The following is a 20,528-nucleotide window of genomic DNA, read 5'->3' as shown; positions in this document are numbered from 1 at the left end:
AACATGTATCGTTGTATGTATCATGAATTTGGGTCTGGCTGGTGGCATCTTCAGAAGAGATGGCTGAAACGCCGGTAAGGCGTAGCAGAACGGACGTTGAGCTCCGGCGCGTCAGTTGAACAAGGACATCGACCTGACAGTCCTCAGGGTTGCCGGACGTGAGACTGACGGTCCCTTTCAGCGAGCTTCAGAGATGCGCAATAGTCTCTCCTTCGTCGACTGCAGGTTGCATGATTTTTAACATGTATAGCGCCTCCCACATATGCACGGAGCCGAGGCTGTCAGAGCAAGGCGAGATCTTCAGCGTCTCTCGCAATGGACACTGAGGAGGCCGTACGTGGTGCTTCAGGATCGTCGGGACGTAGAATGTGTTGGCAGCACAATCCTGAAAGATCGAGCAGCAAGGGCGCCACAGACCACAGTAGGAAGGGACGCAACGACTCGAGAAAACTGGAACTTTCACCATCTCTGAAAGTTGTGAGGCCATCGAGGAGCCGCCGTCTCTGATCGTGTTCGTACCCGAGATGGCATTCCTCGGCTGTCCGGCAACGGAGCTCTCCTTAGCTCAGGACGTGTCCACCGACCTGTCTCCCAACAGTAGCCAGCTGCTCCACCAGTCTGATCCGCCGCCGGCGGCGAAGCCCACGATGCGGCGATGCGTTTATCCCTTTCAACGGCAGCCGAGTGGGAGGCCCATGACACAGGCGGGAAGATCATTCAGAGGGTGCAATCTTCTCTTCTACCAGGTCTCTTGAAGAATACGCTAGGATTGCCATGTGAAGTTGCAACTGGAATTGCTCATCTGCATCCCTTGCGTGGACGGTCAGATTAAGATGGCTCGCCATCGCTTTCGTCTCACCGTGGCGTTGCAGAAATCCTATCATAGGACTAACCAGATACTTGGAACCTTGTATATTCTTTCTGTGGTCAGAGATGAACAGAACACTGCGCGGGCTGGTTGATTCTGCACGATCCAATCTGATGCTAGGAGCGACATGACGTGATGTTTGAAGTTTTTTCTTCTTTTTTTATTTTTATAAAAAAAAAAACCAACGAGATGCTAGTGCGTTGATGAAAATTTACCAGGACAATGCCGCAAATATTTGTGATGAGCCGCATGATCGGACTGTTAGTGACTAAAGCATCGCGATGAGGTACACGAGTTTCTTTCTATTTTTGTTTAACACTAGCCCATCGTCTGAAAATCGACGGCCATGTTCTCGAATGGATTTAGTACAATCCTACTGTTTCATGTGTTCGTTCTTGTTCTTGAGCGCGGCACTGCAGAGTTTGTTTGTTCGACACCATCATCCGTTATTACTCCGCACTACTCAAGGTTTTTTTTTCCACTGAAAATGCTATTTGCACATACGAAAGATTACAAGCACCACACACAATCCAAACAAAATTTTCTAATATGTAAAAAAAGAGGAAACATAGAGGAATTGGTTGAAATGTGTTTTGTGTGGTGAGTTACTAATGAAGCACCTCCAAAGATGGGGAAGGCGCTATCAGCGAAACTCCCATAAAACATCGATCTTGGCCTCCCATGAATCGGAAGAACAGCTAAGGTAGTCAATCCGGGATTATGAAGGCCATAATGAAAACCCAAACAGGTCCATTTGCAATTTCAACATGAAATTAGAGCTCGTCTGGGATTGTCAAAGAGAAAACAGACGACCACCGAAAGGCAAGAATTGTTCAAGAACCCGCCTGCCATCTCACGACACGAGAAGGTGCGAAAGCTGGGACAATGCAGAGAGGATCTGAGATCTTTCTACGCCCGCAACGGAACCAAGATTGGCATGGACGACAAGCCATCCGGTTCTCTCGAAGGCGACCACGTCCTCAACCCCATGAACTACGGCGACACAGACTCACGACGCAAGAAAAAAAGAACTCGCGGAGCGAACGAAAAGATGGCAAAAGACGCTGCTGGTATTGGAGCCTTGGCGGCCATGGATTTGGTGTGGGGGGGGGGGGGGGTGGGCGAGAGGAGCTAGGGTTTTGCACCATACGGCGGCGGGGGCGGCGGGGGCGAGCGTGGAAGAGGTGGTGGTGACGGGCGCCTCATATAGAGAAGGGGGCGGGGCGGAGCCGAGTGATGGGCTTGGAGCCCCGTTGGCTTACAGAATTCATATGTGGGCCTGTTCGGGTCGTGATTTGAGATGCTTTTTCTTCTGGGCCTCGTTCTCTTTTCGGCCCATTTTGTTTGAGCGAAAAGGGCAGAGGCCTATGTAGTTTTCGCAGGCGTCGCATGGGCCGTACGCAGCAAAAACCGGTGATAAACCTGCTTTGCTAGGTCTACCGGTAGATCATCATAGAAAAAAAATTATTGTATTTATTGATATTTTGTTTGAATTTTATTTAAATATATTTGAATTTTATTTAAATTTATTTGAATTTTGTCCGATGCATCCATATATCCGATAAATAATGTTTATTGGTAATCTCCATTAAATTTTATTTACGGTAAAAAAACACTAGGTCCTGCACAGCTGGGCCCACTCGCTTCCAACTCCTAATCGACCGACCGCTTTCGTCCAGCCACTGGGCAAGCATCACCACGGGTTCCGCGCTGCGCAGGTGCAACACCCGCTCGCGTACTGCCGACGACACTCAAATGCGCCTCGCATCCATTCATCCAGCTCGAGCTCGACCGCGTGCTGCTGCGGAGCAACAGCCAGCAGCAGCACATGTTCCATATGCCCGTCGGTCTGTCTATTCAAGCTGCAGGGCCAGTGCTTCCGTCTCAGACTTGGGCTTCCGCGGCCATCGGTTCTGGTGTTCCAGAGCGCGACCACGCGTTCCATGTGCCTGTGGTGTGGTGGTGAACACAATGATGGCCGCGTTTCTGCCATGGGAGCTGCACCGCGCGCTTTGCCTTCCACGGCATGGATCCATGCATGCACACTACTTGCCCTTTCCGTGTCCACGGAAGTTTCCAAGAAAAAAGAGAGATTGTCAGAATTTGGACGGTTAGTCGCTCAGCAGCAGCAGAAGCAACTACTAAACCGGCAGCATGCATGTCTGCTTCAGCTAACAAGATATTTCGGTTGTCTTTGTTCTCCTGTTCAGATCTACTCTGTCATATTTCCTAGCCGAGTCCAAGGTTGATGGCAACTTTGAACGGTTTTGGAATGTTAGGTAAGTCAGGTCAGGCTCCGTGATTGTCATACGGTCTTTGCCGGCTGTTCCGACCTCTGTTTTCTTAAGACGATTCCTGTAAGGTTTGGTATCAGGAGCACGCAACAAACGTCCTCTGAGATTCATTCCAAGCGAGAATTTCCAAGGATGAGCTGTGTGCTTTGTCCTGTTGTCCCTTGCATGGTGTGGTTTGGTGACTGCAGACTTCACGATCGCCATTTCATCGCATGCCATACATGTGTACTTGTTGCTGCACACAAGCGCTTGCCACCTGTTGTCTTGCTTGGCCGTCGTCTAGGTTGAGTTATCATCATGTTTGTATCAGGCAGCTCGCTGTACCACATCATCCAGCGCCGTCGTTCTCTGCGTGCGACACCGACCTGCTCGATCGTTTCCACGGTCCGCGCGCGCTACCCTGAACGCAACACTGGTTTGGTACAAGCAGTCTAGCAGACGACAATTTCTCAGGGTCAGACAAATCCGGCATCCAATGTGCAGTATGAGCCATGAGGCAATCGCAAGGTATGTCATGGATGACGAGGCAGTTTGATTTTTAGATAATGGACAGGACATTTTGATGTAATCGCATGTCCGCTGATGCCTTTCTTGTCATGCAAACAGGCGACTTTGAGGACTCCACGTAGGAATCTCTCGTGTGTGCCATACGTGTGTTCATATATAATTTTGCTTATGACTATCTATTGTTGAAAAGTACAATAGATTTGATGTGAGTTCAGGGAAAAGTGCCTCACCAAATCATTTAGTGCTTAAGATTTTACATTCATCGGATTATCTGGTGTTAAGGTGAAGAGAGCACCAGAGCATTTCAACGCAGAAAAAAGTGTGAGTAGTGCATCGGGTGCATCGGATAGTCCGATGAGGACAAACGACATCACCAGACTAATTCTTACAGAGCGGGTGTAGAAGTGAGTTAGGTGGAGATGAAGGCACCGGATGGTCTAGTGCTTATGCCTTGTGCACACTGGACTATTTGACAAATTTTTGCATAGAGGTTGCAAATAAGAGTCTGATGCGTGTGAACTGATCGAATGATTCGGTGATGGACATGAGTTCATCAGAGCATCTGACCGGACCTTTTCTCGCAGAGAACAAAATTTTTGTGTACAAATGAAGTTGAATTCATCGGATGCTCCAGTGTTCAGAAGCAGAACACACCGGAACATCCAGTGTTCATGCTTTCTGCATGATGTGCTTTCTTTGAGGATTTTTATTTTGAGCTAACCTGAAGATGGTTTTGGAGTGGGAGAAAAATGTTTACTTGTTTCATGGTGTGCAGGTGATGGATGCAACTTGACGGTCGACGACAGGATGATCGGGGCCAAACGGGAGGCTTGGTGTCGGACGATAAAGGAGGTCGGGCGAAGTCTAGGGTGATCCGAACGGTACACGTGGAAGTCCAGTAAAGTATAGATGGAGAAGGATAAATATGACATGTTGACGAAGTCAAGCGAAGGGGATGCTGGTGCAAGTGACAATATGGCTTGAGGGATCGGGAGCGAGAGAGATTTGCCGGCGGTCAAAATCATAAGACAAAGTACACACGTCGACATCGGAGCACCTGCTTGAGGCAAAGCAAGTGGCGGCTAGTCACGTTTTGAAAAATGTACTAGGATTTCACGGTTTGGCCATAAAACCACGAGAGGACTAGAGGGTCATATAGCATCATCGCGAAGTTTGCGTTGAGACGAAGTTAAGTCGTGAAGAAGTCATAACTGTTCGATGGATAGAGAAAAATGGATCAAAATGGCTCGGTAGTATGCACGAGTGCATTATCGGTGATGAGTATTTTGGGAATAAGGGAACTTAAGAGCCAATGCAACTCTTTAGACCTATAAATAGAGGGGTAGGACTATAGAGAGAGGTTGAACTAGCTATTTGAGAGCCTAGTGAAAGGTTTTAGAGGACATGAGAGGATATGCTTAGTCTTTGTAATAAGCTAGAATTTTTTTTTTGCTGAGAGAAACAACTTTGTAATCTATCTAAAATAGGACTGACGCCTTTGAGTAATGAAGTTTATGTTTTTGCATATGCTTGAATTCTACTCCTTCTGGTCTCTCTATATTGGTTCCCTTATAAGTTTGCAAGTTTTTTTTTCGGTTGTGATTTTTATTTTCCTTTTGAGTTGCAGTTTTTTCACCTTTATGAAGTAATTCTTCTTGTTGTTCAAGACATAAACGTTCATATGTTCATATATTTGAGAGGGTCTTAAATTTCTTGCCTATAGATCATCAATTTGGAGAGTTGCTTCTTTCGGTGACTATCTTTTTGCTTTTTTCTTTATTTAAGATTAAAGTTTTTGTGTATAAAGACACATGAAATAGTCTTGAGTAGAATCTCTTGCCTATAAATCATCAATTTGGAGAGTTGCTTTTTTCGGTGACTATCTTTTTGCTTTGTTTTTTATTCAAGATTCAAGTTTTTGTATATAAAGACATATGAAATAGTCTTGAAAAAATATATGGTTTATATTTCATCTATGGAGTCATATTACTTTAGAACTTTCTTTCTCGCTTTGTCTATCTAAAATTTATGCTTCCGTTTGTGTGTGTTTTAAAAGTGTTAGGTAAATAAGAAATAGATCATCTATTTTGTAAGAAAACTATAAGTCACCTATTTACCCCTTCTAGTTGCCTATTTCAGCACCCCCCCCCCCCCCCACCGAATTGCATGCATGCGCTCGGCATTGCCGAGAACGAACGGTGTTTTGGTTACAGCAAATGTGATGACTTGAGCTGTTCATGGTAGCTGAAACATCGCATTCTAAAAATAGAAAAATGTAGGACATAGTGCAAACTCAGCTTGGAGAAAAAAAATTAGTGCATTTTGTAGGGTTTTCTTCATTTCTGAATTCTGTCGATGAAGGAAAGGAAGATAGGAATAACAAGAGGGGCAAAAGAAGTGGATATGGCACATGCATGCTATCCAAACTGATGTTCCTGCTATTGAAAGTCTAATGGATCGGATTCGTCTCTTCCCCATAAAAAATGGATAGGAGGGAGCAAAAGATTCTTCAGAACTACAAGTAGTACCTGGAGCCGAAGAAACAAAAGATGCAGTCTGTTGCTGGATATCTATCTGAACTGTACTAGTTTGATTCCTTTGCAATCAATCCGCCAAGAACAACATCTCCCACTCCCATCCGATTTCGATTTCGATTTAGATGCTCCTCGTACCTTGTCACAGCTTCACTTTTCATGTATGGTCACTAACATGGGCAGAATCACTGAAGGAAACATTGTTATCTCTTAAAGATATTCCTTGGATGGATGGGTTGTTTTGAATGATTATATATTTTTTCCTTAGTGATTATGATTTTCCCCTTCGTTCAATGGACGTACAAGGCACTGAACTATTTTCTTGACATGATATTTTTTTAAACGAACCGTTACGAAAGCTGCCTATTATATTAATAAAATAAAAATTGGACGGACTAACAAACTGTATATTGCTTGGTTAATTAGAAAAAACTGAGCTCAAAACCACAAACACAACAGGCAAACTATAGCCAAACTAGTCCTAGAACACCGTAACATCTGACCATTTACCTAGCTAAACTATTCCTAAGATAGTCAACTCGTAGCTAAACTAGTCCTAGAGCACCGTAACACCTAACCATCTACCTAGCTACATTATGCCTAAGATAGTCAACTCGCCACATAACAGACCAATGCCATATATACCCAAGCTGTCAGCCACCCAAAAACATGGAGAAGGAACTCATGGACAACGCCTATAAGGAGTTCATAACTTTTGATCTAGATATTTGATTGACTTGATGGTTAGGTTAGTTCTGTAACTTTGTCTAGTTTTTGTTGTTAATATTTGAGGTCAATCAGAGATACGGATTTAGATCTACATTATTTGTACTAATGTGTTTGCAGTATGTCTAGAGTAGAATATGAGATTAAGCTGGATTTTTCATTAGGGTGAATTAAAATTTGAATTTCACTTTCACAATCATTCATCCCTCTGATTACCTTATTAGCGAGTAAACGATCCTACACGCTACCAAAAAATAGAGTTTAGTGCACACACAGCACATATGTGCTTATGGAGTAATACTCTATCCATTTCATATTTAAGTCATCTGAAGATTTAATACAAAGGACATGAAGAACAAAAGGTTGTCTGATCTTTTCTTTCTTGAAGTCATCCATGAAACAAACACTGTTATAGGGCAACGGATATAGTTGAAAAACTAATATGAATATTTTTTTCCTATTGTTATGATAAATCCAGAAGGTACAAAGTACTTCATATCTCCCTTTTCTGGTTGTTATGGTGAAGACCTTTTTGTCCATCTTATACCTTGCCACCTAACCTTGATAACTATGCTTGCTTGCATAGTAAGGTCTCTTCAGTTCTGTATTCTTCCCGTGTTATTTGTCCAATGCTGTTGATCCTTGGTACAACCGAAGCCAAAAAAACTATATATGATATCTTCGCCAACACCGACTACTTAATCTTCTTCTTTTGTGTAGAGAAAATAAATATTTGCTATTGAATAACGACTAATTCTATAATTCGCCATCAAATAGATCCGATTTCCTTCCATGCCATCGAGTAGCATGTTTTTTTTCTTTATGCCATCATCTCCGTTAAGCAGGCTGTGGACCTTTGTTAGATGCCGTAAAAAGACCATTTTACTCATATTTCAGTATGTGAGTATTTTTCCTCATGCCACTGCAAATTACTAACCAAATTTCTGTTGCTAGTATGCAACAAACAAAAGCTATAAGAAATTATCTTTCAACACTCAGTTTAAAGTTAAAAAACAAATTAAATATATATTGTACTGAAATAGGCGATGAAATAAAAAGAAGAAAACTCATTATTCAATGGCATGAAAGGAAATCGGACCTATTTGATAGCGAATCATAGAACCAGTCATTATTCAATGGCACTAGTTCATTTTCATTTTTGTCCATCGCATCCTATCACATTTGATCTCATCATAAATCTTCTTCTCCTGAACTAGAATATTCTAGTCAAAACTGAGCAAACTAAGTAGTACCTTTCTTGTTTTTGTTATGTTCGAATTGAATCTTGTTTTCTTGTTCTTTTTTTGGGGGGGGGGGGGGGGGGGTTGTTGGATTAGGTGAGATGGAGTATTCGGTAGTGAACTAGCTTATAATAACTAATTTTCATGGCATTTCAAATTAGACTTGCCAATTCTACTTTAATGTAGAATTTTCTTTTAGGGATACTTTAATGTGGTGGCACTTCATATTAGAGGAAACAACTTACACTAAGCTTCTGGGAGGAAACAAGAGAGCATAATGTTATCAGGAGCAAAATAGGCTTAGAATAGTAAAAGCATAGAAAAAAAAACAAATCCTGGACTGAATTTACTTTTCTAGATAGATGTTAGCATCAGCAACAGCTCAGATATTGTAATTTACCTTCAAGTAGAACACCTACATCATCCCAAAATGAGATACCTCCCAAGCACATGCTCTAAACTATGATAAGTAAAAGAAGTCACCAGCAAATTAAATGACACTGATAATTACTGCATCCAGTCCAATCTCAATATATAAAGTTGGATGATATGGAGAAAAATCTCTAGCAAAAAATCATTGTCTACCGTTTGTGGTGTACACGTTTGCTACATCATAATAAAGAGTATATCTTGTGCTACTCTGGCTAATCTTTATGTCATAATGGTTAATCAGAAAACATAGCCTTTTGCAAGTAGTTGACCCTGTCGGAATAAAAATCAGTGGCGAACATGCAAAAGACTGTACCAGATTCCTGATATGAACCACACAATAACATATGTGCAGGATGACAGTGACACCAATATTATTGGAGCAGCACCCAAGACCTTGCAGATTCCTGTGGATTCTAAGTATAGTTAAGTAGGCCAGCATGCCCAGAATCGGGATTAAATTGTTAATACCATAAAAAGGAGACGATGCCAATGTGTCCCCCTCAATGGTACAGGTGTGCACTCCTTAACAATTCACAAGTCCCCTGCTACATCTTTCTTCAATATTAAGAAGAGTCCCCCGGATGCAACATCCTCACAACCTCTTGTAGTCTTATCTCAAGTCCATAGAATTAGAATTCCTTGTTTCTTCTCTCCTCCACCTTCTTGTTCTCCTGTGCCGCAGCCATGGCTAGGAAGTGCTCTAGCTGTGGGAACAATGGCCACAACTCTAGGACTTGCAGCGGGCACCGAAGCCTGGAGAACAGCGGCGGCTGCGGAGGCGGTGTGAGGCTGTTCGGGGTGCAGCTGCACGTAGGTTCTCCTCCTATGAAGAAGTGCTTCAGCATGGAGTGCTTGTCGTCCTCGGCACCGGCGTATTACGCGGCTGCTCTTGCTGGTGCCTCCAGCTCCTCACCGTCCGTGTCGTCGTCGTCGTCGCTTGTTTCAGTGGATGAGACCGCCGAGAAGATGACCAACGGCTACCTCTCGGATGGGCTCATGGGCAGGGCTCAAGAGAGGAGGAAGGGTGAGTTCAGGACGCGGTGATTTCTGTAAGGCATGCATGTAATTCTATTTTTGTTTTCCAACTTGGTGCAGCATGGATAGGCATGACTGACTGAATTTCTAAAGATTCAGATTGTTGTCTCAAACAAGACCCTTCTTTGCCCTAGCTGTCTGCCTGTCTCAGTCATTTACTTTCAGGGTCTTAATAAGATTTTGCTGCTTATATGATATATACTATCAAACATTTTTGGTTCGATCGAATTAAGTGCTTTGTTCATTTGAGTTGTCATGGTTAACTCATGAATGAATTGTCGTCAGGGGTTCCATGGACCGAGGATGAACACCGGAGGTTCCTAGCAGGCCTCGAGAAGCTCGGGAAAGGCGACTGGCGAGGCATCTCCCGGCACTTCGTCACGACGCGAACTCCGACGCAGGTCGCCAGCCATGCTCAGAAGTACTTCCTCAGGCAGAGTAGCCTCACACAGAAGAAGAGAAGGTCCAGCCTCTTCGACGTGGTATGTTCATGTTCATCTCATGGAACCTCTCTCTGCAACCTATTCATGAGGCATCACCATGAATTCATGCATGTACTGTAACTGCAAGTAGTAACCTGCCACGTCTGAACTTTTTCCTTTTTCAGGTTGAAAACGGGGAGAAGGCAACGAGTGTGGCCGGACGCTTGAAACTGAGAGACGAGACTAGCTCAATGTCTGAAGTGGAATTCCCTGCTCTATCTCTCGGCATCAGCAGGCCAAAGCCTGAACATGTCTTGCCTCCAAGTCTATCCCTGACGCCACGGTGCTCAGCTGCAATGAGCAGCAGCACGTCGCCAAACTTTGCACCGAAACACCCTTCCCTGACGATGTCAAAACCTCAGGTGAGCCTCCAGGCGCCGCCGGACTTGGAGCTGAAGATCGCAACCGCCCGGCAGACCGATCAGACCGGCTCGTCGCCTTTTTCGGGGACCATCAGGGTCACATGATCAGAAGGATGATTGGAAGATTTGTTCATAGAAGAGCTTTTGCTCATCTGAAGAAAAAAAAGGAGATTTTGCTAGTGGTGTATGTGTGTGTTTTTGGCAAAACGATGATGTCCGTCATGTATCATCAGAAAATGAAACTTTACTGGCCTAATTTGGTCGTGCAAATAAAGAACGGTTGCCATTCCCTCTTTGGCATCGACCACTTGGGCTCTTTATGTTGACACAAAGGCACTGCAGAGAGGGTACCCTTTGTTTTATGGGCTGGGGATGGTGAAAGATGAGCTCGCCATATTCATTCACTTGTTCAGTTTGGTTTCCCTCAAATAAAAAAAAGCTTGTTCAGTTTGCTTAGCAGTGGATACTGAGAAGGATATGCAATCAATCGCTAGTGCAAAAATATTTGCATATCCCCTTTGTTTTTGTTTTCACCAGTACGTGATATGGTTTCCTTTTGCTATGGGCGGCATCATCTCAAGGTGTTCCTACCCTGAGGCAAAAGATATCCTACAGTTACCACTCATGATTCATGTCACTGAAACCTTAGGACGTTTAATGATGTATTGATATAACTAACTTATACTACCTAATTACAGAGATTAGAAGTCAACAGAGATTAACATCAAGTCACTTCAACAAGAGGTCAGGATGCGCGTGAATAAAATCTGCAACCACATCTTATAATCAATTTTTTCATGATGCAGAGATCGGGATATTATTCTGTTATCTTAAGAAAAAATAATCATAATCACTTTGTCTGCAGTCCATGTTCGCTCGTATGAATAAACGCTTCCACTTATCAACTTTCACAGCTATCCAATCTGTATCCGAAATGTTTTCACCCCTAATAACACGGTCATTCCACGAAACAAATTACTGCTTACCAAACAGGCCAGTGTCATGGAATACTGGATCGAAACCACATGATCTTTGAGCGAATTATCTCTGATGATCGCTCGCCCAAACCAAACGCCGGACAGGTGGTGGCCGCGTAAAGTCTCGCGATATCGAGCAAGCGGTGGTTGCAGCTCGCGATCGACATGCGTCGCTTTCCCGGACAATTCTGTTTGTTCTGCTCTAGGGTAAGCAATCGCTTCGGTAATGATGAAGCCATTTACCTAACAAAGGCATCGTCTGAGACAAAGTGAGAGGACTAGGATATGGTGTGCAAGGTAGCGCTGGACTGAAGAGCGAAGTGGGATGAGATGATTTTATTAATATATTTAAGGATGTGATGATTTTATTTATATATAGATGTTTATTTTAGATGTGATAAAAAGAGTTTATTTTAGTATGTAGGACTCATCGTCAGTGTCATGTTCGAAATGAAACGACTGTGTCCTATTTTTTAAGAACAGTTTTGTTATAAATCTTTAAAAAATATTCTCTAATTTTTAACTATTCCATCTTATTGCTCTCTATCCAAACAGATAAAAATAAAATAGATGCGTTCGGTCTATTTTATCTCACAACCACACACTACCTAAATTAGACCAATGCTGAGATGCGAATTGCAAATTGGACTTGAGAGCACATAGGCCCCTGCAAATGCCCGTGAAAAAGGTGCTGCGAATTAACGTGAGAAATGGGTTGGAAGATAAGAGGGACGCGACGAGAAAATTGAAAGAGAAGTGTGCTGCGATCTTATCTTTGGTCATTTGATCCGTGGAGGATATGGTAGGATAAGCCCTTTTCTGGTCTTTTTCTGACCTCAAAGTTTGAAAAGCAACTCCAACTCGTAGAGAATGACAGTAGGTAGCACTATTCCTTTTCAAACCCGGCACTCTAAAAACTATCCGCCACTGAAGAAAAATGATTCATAGATTTACATAAACATTTCCGGTTCCTGAGATATTGGCGCTACTTTAATTTCTTAAGTTTTAAAAAATGGTTCATATAAATAAAGGCCGATTGCAGTTGCAGCTGCAGGTGATCCAGCTCCTGTGGTGCATGTATCTCTCTATCTAGTGAGTAGCCACGGACGGCGACTCGTGCAGCGCAGCCCGGCCGAACACGTGGCGAGCGGCGTCAAATCACGGCACCGAATAATGGAGGCGTTGGCCATTTGTTTGGTCCCTCGCAGACGTTACAAAACACGACTGATTGAAGGCGAAGATAGAAGCCTGCCATGAAGACCAATCAGAGACAGGTTGAAGGCGACAGTTGGTGGGAAATTCATGAACCGCGGCCTCCTTTGCATCCGTATCCGTTATGAGATTCATCTATACTTTTATATCTAACTCAAATAGATGAGTTATCATTATATATCTTATATAATCAAACAAAACATAATCAAAGTTAGTCTTTCGTATCCTTCCGTCTCAATTATTTGATCCAATCAATTTGGAAAATCTGTAATTAATTGACACTATAAACATTAAAAATGATTAATCACAATTATTTTCTTTAACCTATACCTAATAACTAAAATCAATATATATCTTTTATATCCAATACTAATACACTCTTAACCTTTTGTTTTCCAATTATTATTTTTTTAAAAATTTGGCTTCCATTATTTTTTTTTTATGAAAGTATGGCAAGAGCATTATCAATTTTTTTATAAAAAGAAGAGAATTGGTCCAGTTTATAAGAAAAATCAGATCCGAAAATCTCACAAGTGCGCGAAATAAAAGAAAATCGGCAAACAACCCCGAGACGATAAAATGATCCACTCGAAACAGGCGTTCACACCAAAAGACACAGCCAGATAACAAACAAATCCAACCCAACTCAATTCGCGCACTAACCAGCCAAACAACTGAGACCCTCACAACACAGGTCAGCGGAGCCCATACTCCCACGCCGCACCTCTCTCACAACTCGGCCAGTGAAGCCCTGCTCCCACGCTGCACCTCTCTGACACACAAGCCGGTAGCGCGATGCTTCGGAGAAGCGCGCATTGAACCAAATCACTGTCGAGAAGCATCAATCTAGAATGAGAACCATCAAGGACCGAGGATGAAGGGGTAGACCTACAGAAGAAGCCAGCGGGACAAACGAAGGGAACAGGGGCTTCTTGAAGTGATGCCTTTAGGAAGAACAGACATCAAAGGCACCGTCGCCCGTCTGGACACCCGAACAGGGTTTTCACCCGGAGAAGCATCTAGGGCAGAGGAGATGCGAAATGTCGCCTCTAGGGAGGGAATGGCGCCCAAGGGCGTCAATGACATTTGCACCATCAAGACGGGCAGAGCTTTCACTCACAACTCCTCCCCCCGGAAACCTGCACAAAAGGTGGAACAGGCAGCCTCCGCTAGGCCAAGACCAAAGTAGCAGCAATGCAACCTACATGCAGCCACACTATCCCACGGCCAACCCAGCGTAATGAAACTTGCCACGAGCCCAACTTGCAGAAGAGAAGGAGGCCAAGCAAGGGGAGGAGCATCACAGAACGACAGTGGCCAGGACCAACACGGGAGAAATGCCGAGAGAGGGCATGAGCAGCAACAGAGGCACCATAGTATCATGGCACATGCGCGAGCCCCACCACCAGCATGACAACACACCATGAGCACTAGATGCCCTAAAGCCCCCTCTCGCTACGACGCTCCCTAGGGGCTGGACCGGAGAAAGAAGAGAATTCGGCAAGGGGATGAGCCTCCATGGCACAGAGGGGTTGAGAACAACCGAAGAAGCAGTGAGAGGAAGCCAAGCTGTGGCAACGCACCAAGCACAACATGGGGGCAGACAAGCGCACTACCCCGCGTCACAAGGCACACCGCAGGCCGGAATTGAGAAGAGGAAATCAGGCAATAAGAGGGGCCACCGAGACACCAAGGGTGGAGCACACATCGGTCGCACATTTTCCAAGTGCACAAGCCGCCATTACCAGCAGACACAGAGGGCGTCACACGCGGGAGCACACGGAAACTGGGCCACCGAATCAGCCGACCGCGCAGGACCGTTCGCCACAGGACCGGAATTGGCCACCACCGCATAGGAGCCAGCAGACGACACAGAAAATGCCGTTGACACGGATCCAAAGGCCTCCCAGTGTCACATCCCAAGACATTAATTACATAATTAAGTATGCATAATCATCATGGTATTGTGTTTTATGTGTATAATTATTATTTTAAACATTTAATCGGATTTCAAAGATTTTACGTTTGGAACCTTTACACATTTTTCCCGCCTAAATGCGAGTACATTTGTGAGTAAAAATGGTTTAGAGATCTTTAGAAAAACCCCAAAACTTTTGAGAAGAAGAAGAATAAAAAAAAAGGGGAAAGATATCGTTCCCGCGGTTTGACCAGGAGCTCTCGCGGTCGTACCGCCAGGACGCAGAGCGCCCACTTAAGGAATTGGCCAACTCTTTGATCTCTCTCTCACTTCTCACTCTCACTCACACTCTTCACTCAACCTAGAGAGAGAAGGAGAATCCACCTCGACGTGTTTGATGATCGAAGATCGACGGGAAGAATTTCTCTAAGCTCCTCGAGGACTTCCCTAAGCTCACCCCCTTCTTCCTCTTCATTAGAGACGTTTCTACATAGATTCATCCAACCTGAGCCCGTACACCACCCCGGAGACATGTCTTCAAATTAGAGCTTCTCCAAAGTGATCCCCTCGAATACAAAGTTTTCCTACGCTAAGGTGAGACATCTCCTACCATTTTCTCGTCGTTCCTGAGCCCTAATCGGTCCCCATTCCGTTTAGACTCGAGGTTCACCCTAGCCTAGATCTCATTCATAGAGCTTTCCAAGTGTGGCTCAATGAATGTTGTCCAAACCACCCTACAAGCAATCCACTATCTCATAGAGCCCTTTGGTACCCTTCATGGTCAAAGGCATCACTGGCAGCCTCGAAAGGTGCTACCAGCATGGACTCGCGGTCTAACCACCGCTGAGGCCAGTCTGACCGCCAGTTAAAGATTAAAACCTCAGTCAAACTCTGTAGTGAGGAGTCAGACCGCCGCTAAGACCGGTCTGACAGTCAGACCACGCGGTCTGACCTCCTAGGGGTTCAATCTGACCGCCAGAACATAAAACTCTCTACATGCCAACAGTCTGACTACCGCCATACCGCCGGTCTGACTGCCAGCTGCTCGAAGCCTTATGAACTTAGGACGCTTTACCCGAGGTTCATATCTTTTCCAACCAGAGTCGTTTGTCGATCTTTTACAAATATTTTTGAAACACGATGTTTTATTGTTATTCAACCTTACATCATATGCACGCTTTTCTGTTGTTTATTTGTTTATGCGATGCATTTTTGGTTTATTTAGAGAGTGGCATGCTGACTATCCAAGTGATCGAAGGTGACATCGAATCACTGGAGTTTTCTGCGTGTTGCATAGGAAGTATCAAGTAGGCGTCGGAGAAGCAAGACAATCATCTAAGCATATTTCACCTCATAATTTAGATAATGTGGAATCTAAATTGATAAGTTACTGCTTATGTTAGAGTTCCAATATCGGGTTATATGGGTAGAACCTATATTGATGCGTTACCATTACCTTGAATTGTTGATGATCTGTATCCCTGTAACCTGGGTTAACAATATTGTTGTCTAATATAAATTTTTTCTTCGATGTTCTTAGCAATGCATAGGTTCTCGGTACAAGTCGAGCAGTGGTTCAACCATTGCGTGCTTATTTATTGTTTATAAGGATAATGATGCTATTGGGAAGTATGAGTTGTGAGGATGAGACGAGATGTGAGTGGTGCTAAAGGTATGTCGGGAGAGGACCCGGATGCCATAGACTGCTTATATCGTGGCTCTAACACTTTTTGTACTAACCACATATCTGATTTTGGGAAGGATGAGCCAAATACCACGTGTAGCTGTGACCCTTTGGTTTGCACGTCTCGGATGTCGTGGGCATAATAGGCTTGCAGAGTATCTAGTTTTCTCTAGGAGTAACTCTAGATAACCCTCACACCTAGAGGCGTTTGTTCAAAAGTTTGGAGCTTACTTAGGAAAGGATGACAAGAGTACCTCTTGTGTGGGCATGTGTGGTCGCGTAAGCTGAATGGTCCTCGAGTCAGGTAACCTCATCACTCGGGTAAAGATGTACACCCCTGCAGGGTGTAAGAACAATTCGAATTGCCGCGCTCTCGGTCATGAGATTGCTTCTATCCATTTGTAGCAGTTGTAGAGTATCGATCTGGGATAATGGTATGATATGTTAGGAAATGGTTGGTGATGGCTATTGATGAGATAAGATAGTTATGTTACAGATATGTTTGGGTTATGGATCTCAAGATAGAAGATTATATGTGGTTAAGTGTAGATGCTCATACTTTTATGTCAAAATTGCGTTTGCATATGAATCTACTTAACTTTGTGGCCGATTTCTTACTAACTCATGCAAATACATAATATTTGGAGTCGGATTATTATATGTAACATTATAGATTAAGTCTTGCGAGTACCTTCGTACTCACGCTGTTTTTACAGGTGCTACAGGTAAGAATGAGCTAATGTTTGGAGCTAATGTTTGGTTAATTCACGCCCGTCGATACAGGTGACCGGTAGAGGTAGTGTAAACTACTTGACTGATGAGGTTTTGGGGTGGTGCCTTAGGATAGTTGGCTCTACTTATATTTTGTTGTTAATGGATTTTATTTTATGTTGTGTAGTATCTCTAGATGGCTAGAAAGTGAGACTGTTCTTTTATCCTCTTAGTGTACGTGTGTTGTAAATTATTGTAAATGATACTAAAGACTTATAATATAATTTCATTACTCGCTCTTTATTAAGTTTTGTTATGATAACATATATTGGAAAGACGTGTGTTTCGATCTTGGACATAAAACGTATGCCAAGACTACCAGGATGGTATTCTAATTAATCATTGTGATTGTGATGATATAAATGATTGACTCAATAATTAATTAGAATACTATTTAGACGGTTCCCCACATCCGGGCACGGGGACACGCCAAAACATGCCAACGTGCCACCGGGCGTGAGGACCAGGATGTGTCGCGCAGCAGGACCGCACCCAGCACCATTGGGCATGCATACCAGACCGGCATGCCATGCCGTGAGCGCCATGACCTTGCCGAATGCAACCGCACCTGATGAAGGGGTGCGACACGCTGGGTGCCAGGACAGCGGCGTGCCAGCCGGCGGCACACGCCCAACAGTGGAACGCAACAAGGCCACCCACGCGTGGAACCCGAGTGGAAGAGCGTAGATCCAACAACCCATGTACGCTGTCAGCCCATAACACAGACGAACCGAGCAAATCCAGCTGAATCTCTAGCAGTAGTGCACCGATGACGAGCAAAAGGGCACATACTCGCACCTACATGCGGATTTCAGCCGACGTCGCACAAAACAGACCACCGACGCTCGTAACACAGAGGAACCGAGCAGATCCGCCGCCACTACCAGCTCGCAAGCCTCTGCCGCCACAACACTGTTCTGGTCCACCACCTTCAAATTGCATGGCAAAAACCTAGAGAAAGGCAAGAGGAAGAAGGGAGGAGGAAGGAGAAGGAGGAGGAACGCAACAGCCGCCGCTTGGCGACAGCTGCCCAGGCTCAAGGTGGAGGAGACTTTAGTGGCGGTGGAGGAGGCTTCAGACAGAGGTGGAGGAGAAGGTGTTAGTGAAGAGCTTCTATTATAATATTATTAATTTCACGTATATTTAACACATACGTAATTGTTAATGTTGACTGGGCAACATAAGGTTGTATAGTGGATAGTACAAATATTAGAACGACTGGTAAGTGGTCAAGATTGGGTATGCTAGAATTGATTGCAGATTACGGTCAAAAAGGTAACAGGAAATTGATCATGACCATCAATCCTAAAAACAGCAGTAGGTCCTAATGCCAGTTACAAACATATCTCAAAGTCAATTTGCTGTTGCATTGTCTCATATATACAAGGTAGCAATGTAGACGTCGTGTCCAGATGACATAAGAAGACTGCCAGGCCCATATCAATAGCCGGGCCGAAAAACCAAGTAAAGAACCTGGCTAGCGAAGCAGTGAAGACGTTTTGGTTGGGCCCCCATCTTGCCGGCCTTTCTGCACACCACCGCCGCCTCCCCCGTGACCTCTGGTGTCGGTCACAGCGCCGACGAACAACTCCGGCAAGCGCCCACCAAAAATGGTCACCAAACTTTTGGTCAGCGCACTTGTACCATAGATGTCTGGATGCTACGGTTTCATCCTCTGTTTCGAAGGAAAGACAACCCGGACGCCGTTGTGAACGCGGATTCTAGTGGCACCGAGTGCCGGCACGAGATGGTTAATATTTGCTCCTGTCACGTTCCAGGGCGAGAATCACACCGGGCACGGTCGAAGCCACCGCGCGCGACATCAATGGCCACTGTCGCTGCGGTGCCCGTACGTGTTGGCAGAGGCCACCGCGTGCGATGCGACCGTGCGGCCCGGTACACGTGTCATCGAGCGCAGTTAGTTGCTCCTGCCAGTAACAGCAGTGCGTGCTACTAGTCGTCGTTTCTCCACGCCGGCCGGTCTCCGTGTCGCCAGCCGGGAAGCAGGCCGGGCACGGCCGTCCCCACAGCGGCAGCGAACAGGAACGCGCCGCTGCCGCTGCCATCCATCCAACTGTGCGGTGCCGCTGGCTCGTACATTCAAAGCGCGGTCACCGACAGCCACGTCTTTAGCCAGCGGATCGCAGTGCGTACGTACGCCGCGCCCGGCCGCTTCACGTGCCGCTTGCCCGCGCATGCACGGCCGACGACCACCGCGCGCACATGGCCGCGTGCCGGTGCCGGTGCCGCCGCGACCCCGCGCGCGCGGACACGTAGCCCAGGCAGGCTGCCGCAAGCGCGTCCCAGAAGTTCCATGGCTTCCGGTACCCTCGCGACGTGTTCCGTCTCGCCTGCCTCGCACATGACATGAGCCCCCATCCGCAGCATGCACGTACGGCACGCGACCGCTTTATGATGAGCTGCTGATTCACCGCGTTACGTGGCATCGAACCACCTCCTCGAATCTTTGGACCAACAGTAATCAAAGCTGTCGTAATCCAGCAGCCCCACCGACCGTGCAGAGGGGCGTGGCTGCACCAGACCAGGATTGATCACTAGACTTGTCTTGGCGGCAAAACCATACCATACAGTAGACTGCGAGATCCAAAAGGTCTCAACATTCCATCTGCAGCTACCCTGCCTCGTCGATCACGCATCCTAATTGTGGATCGATCGAGCTGCCGAAATGCCATGCCATCCAGCTGCATTATGATTCCCTGATCAAAACCTTTTCCTTTTTGGTCTAAAGACAGAGGGGGTGCATCGATCTCGTGAGCTTTGCTTGGATTACAATCCATAATGACGCTTTGTCGCGTGCATTCGCATTACCACTTCTCTTCTCCACGTGCTTAGTATTAGGGCCACATAAACAACGTAGGCCGTGGTTCTTATCGGCTTACATACTTAGCCACGAAGCTATAGCTCTGACAACCCGAGCGAAAACTTTAACATATGTAGACATAGATATTACATATGTTTAGAATTATGTTGTGCATGATTAATAACTGATATTTATCTTTCTCTAGTAGCAGTGTACTCACCCAGTGCATACGCATGCCATGCCACGTCGGCTTGCATGTGCTTGCTCATCGGTGTAGTAGGTGGAATCGGCCTTGTCAGACACGAACGGATTGACTGCTGGGCTTGGGCACCAAACAAGATCTGACGGAAAAGATCGTTAGGGGAGAGGAGATAAGGGTGCTGACGAGGATTAAGGCAGCCAAGGCTAATTCCTTCGACATAGAATAAGATCGACGGCGTGTTAATTAGTTGGGATGGCCGTGTTCGAGTACTACCATGGGACGGTCGATAACATGGTGGGCCTTGCAAGATGATCCGTCAAAAGTCGAATGCCGATACTATCGCCTGCAACAACACCACGATGGAAATGCCTCAGCTAGAGGAGGATCACAAAAATCCTTTGCCATCACATGGGAACATGGGATAGGAGGTTTGAGCCTATCTGCATCCCGGCACGATTCGTT

The 20,528-nt window shown here is 45.2% G+C and overlaps 1 protein-coding gene and 1 non-coding gene across 2 annotated transcripts; one reads left to right on the top strand and one right to left on the bottom strand.

The window, feature by feature from the left end:
• Window positions 1–1,459: 1,459 nt before the first annotated feature.
• On the bottom strand, window positions 1,460–1,587 carry LOC133891520 (small nucleolar RNA snoR83). Its single transcript, XR_009904238.1, has one exon. It is a non-coding gene; the product is annotated as a small nucleolar RNA snoR83 (small nucleolar RNA).
• A 7,530-nt stretch (window positions 1,588–9,117) lies between these two features.
• LOC133912136 (transcription factor MYBS3-like) lies at window positions 9,118–10,788 on the top strand. Its single transcript, XM_062354763.1, has 3 exons — window positions 9,118–9,626; window positions 9,923–10,119; window positions 10,245–10,788. The coding sequence occupies exons 1-3, from the start codon at window positions 9,287–9,289 to the stop codon at window positions 10,584–10,586; spliced, it is 879 nt and encodes a 292-aa protein (XP_062210747.1). The 5' UTR covers window positions 9,118–9,286; the 3' UTR covers window positions 10,587–10,788.
• Window positions 10,789–20,528: the final 9,740 nt, after the last annotated feature.

The sequence above is a fragment of the Phragmites australis genome, chromosome 1, assembly GCF_958298935.1.
Source record: "Phragmites australis chromosome 1, lpPhrAust1.1, whole genome shotgun sequence".
In the NCBI taxonomy this organism is placed as follows: Eukaryota; Viridiplantae; Streptophyta; class Magnoliopsida; order Poales; family Poaceae; genus Phragmites; species Phragmites australis.
Note: the sequence above shows the minus strand (reverse complement) of the source record. Positions and strands in the feature narration are given on the sequence as shown.

Bases quoted from the DNA above. Each gene is read 5' to 3' on its own strand.
- LOC133912136 (XM_062354763.1), top strand. From the start codon at position 9,287: ATGGCTAGGAAGTGCTCTAGCTGTGGGAACAATGGCCACAACTCTAGG. The intron at 9,627-9,922 runs GTGAGTTCAGGA...AATTGTCGTCAG, and splicing joins GGCTCAAGAGAGGAGGAAGG to GGGTTCCATGGACCGAGGAT. The intron at 10,120-10,244 runs GTATGTTCATGT...TTCCTTTTTCAG, and splicing joins GGTCCAGCCTCTTCGACGTG to GTTGAAAACGGGGAGAAGGC.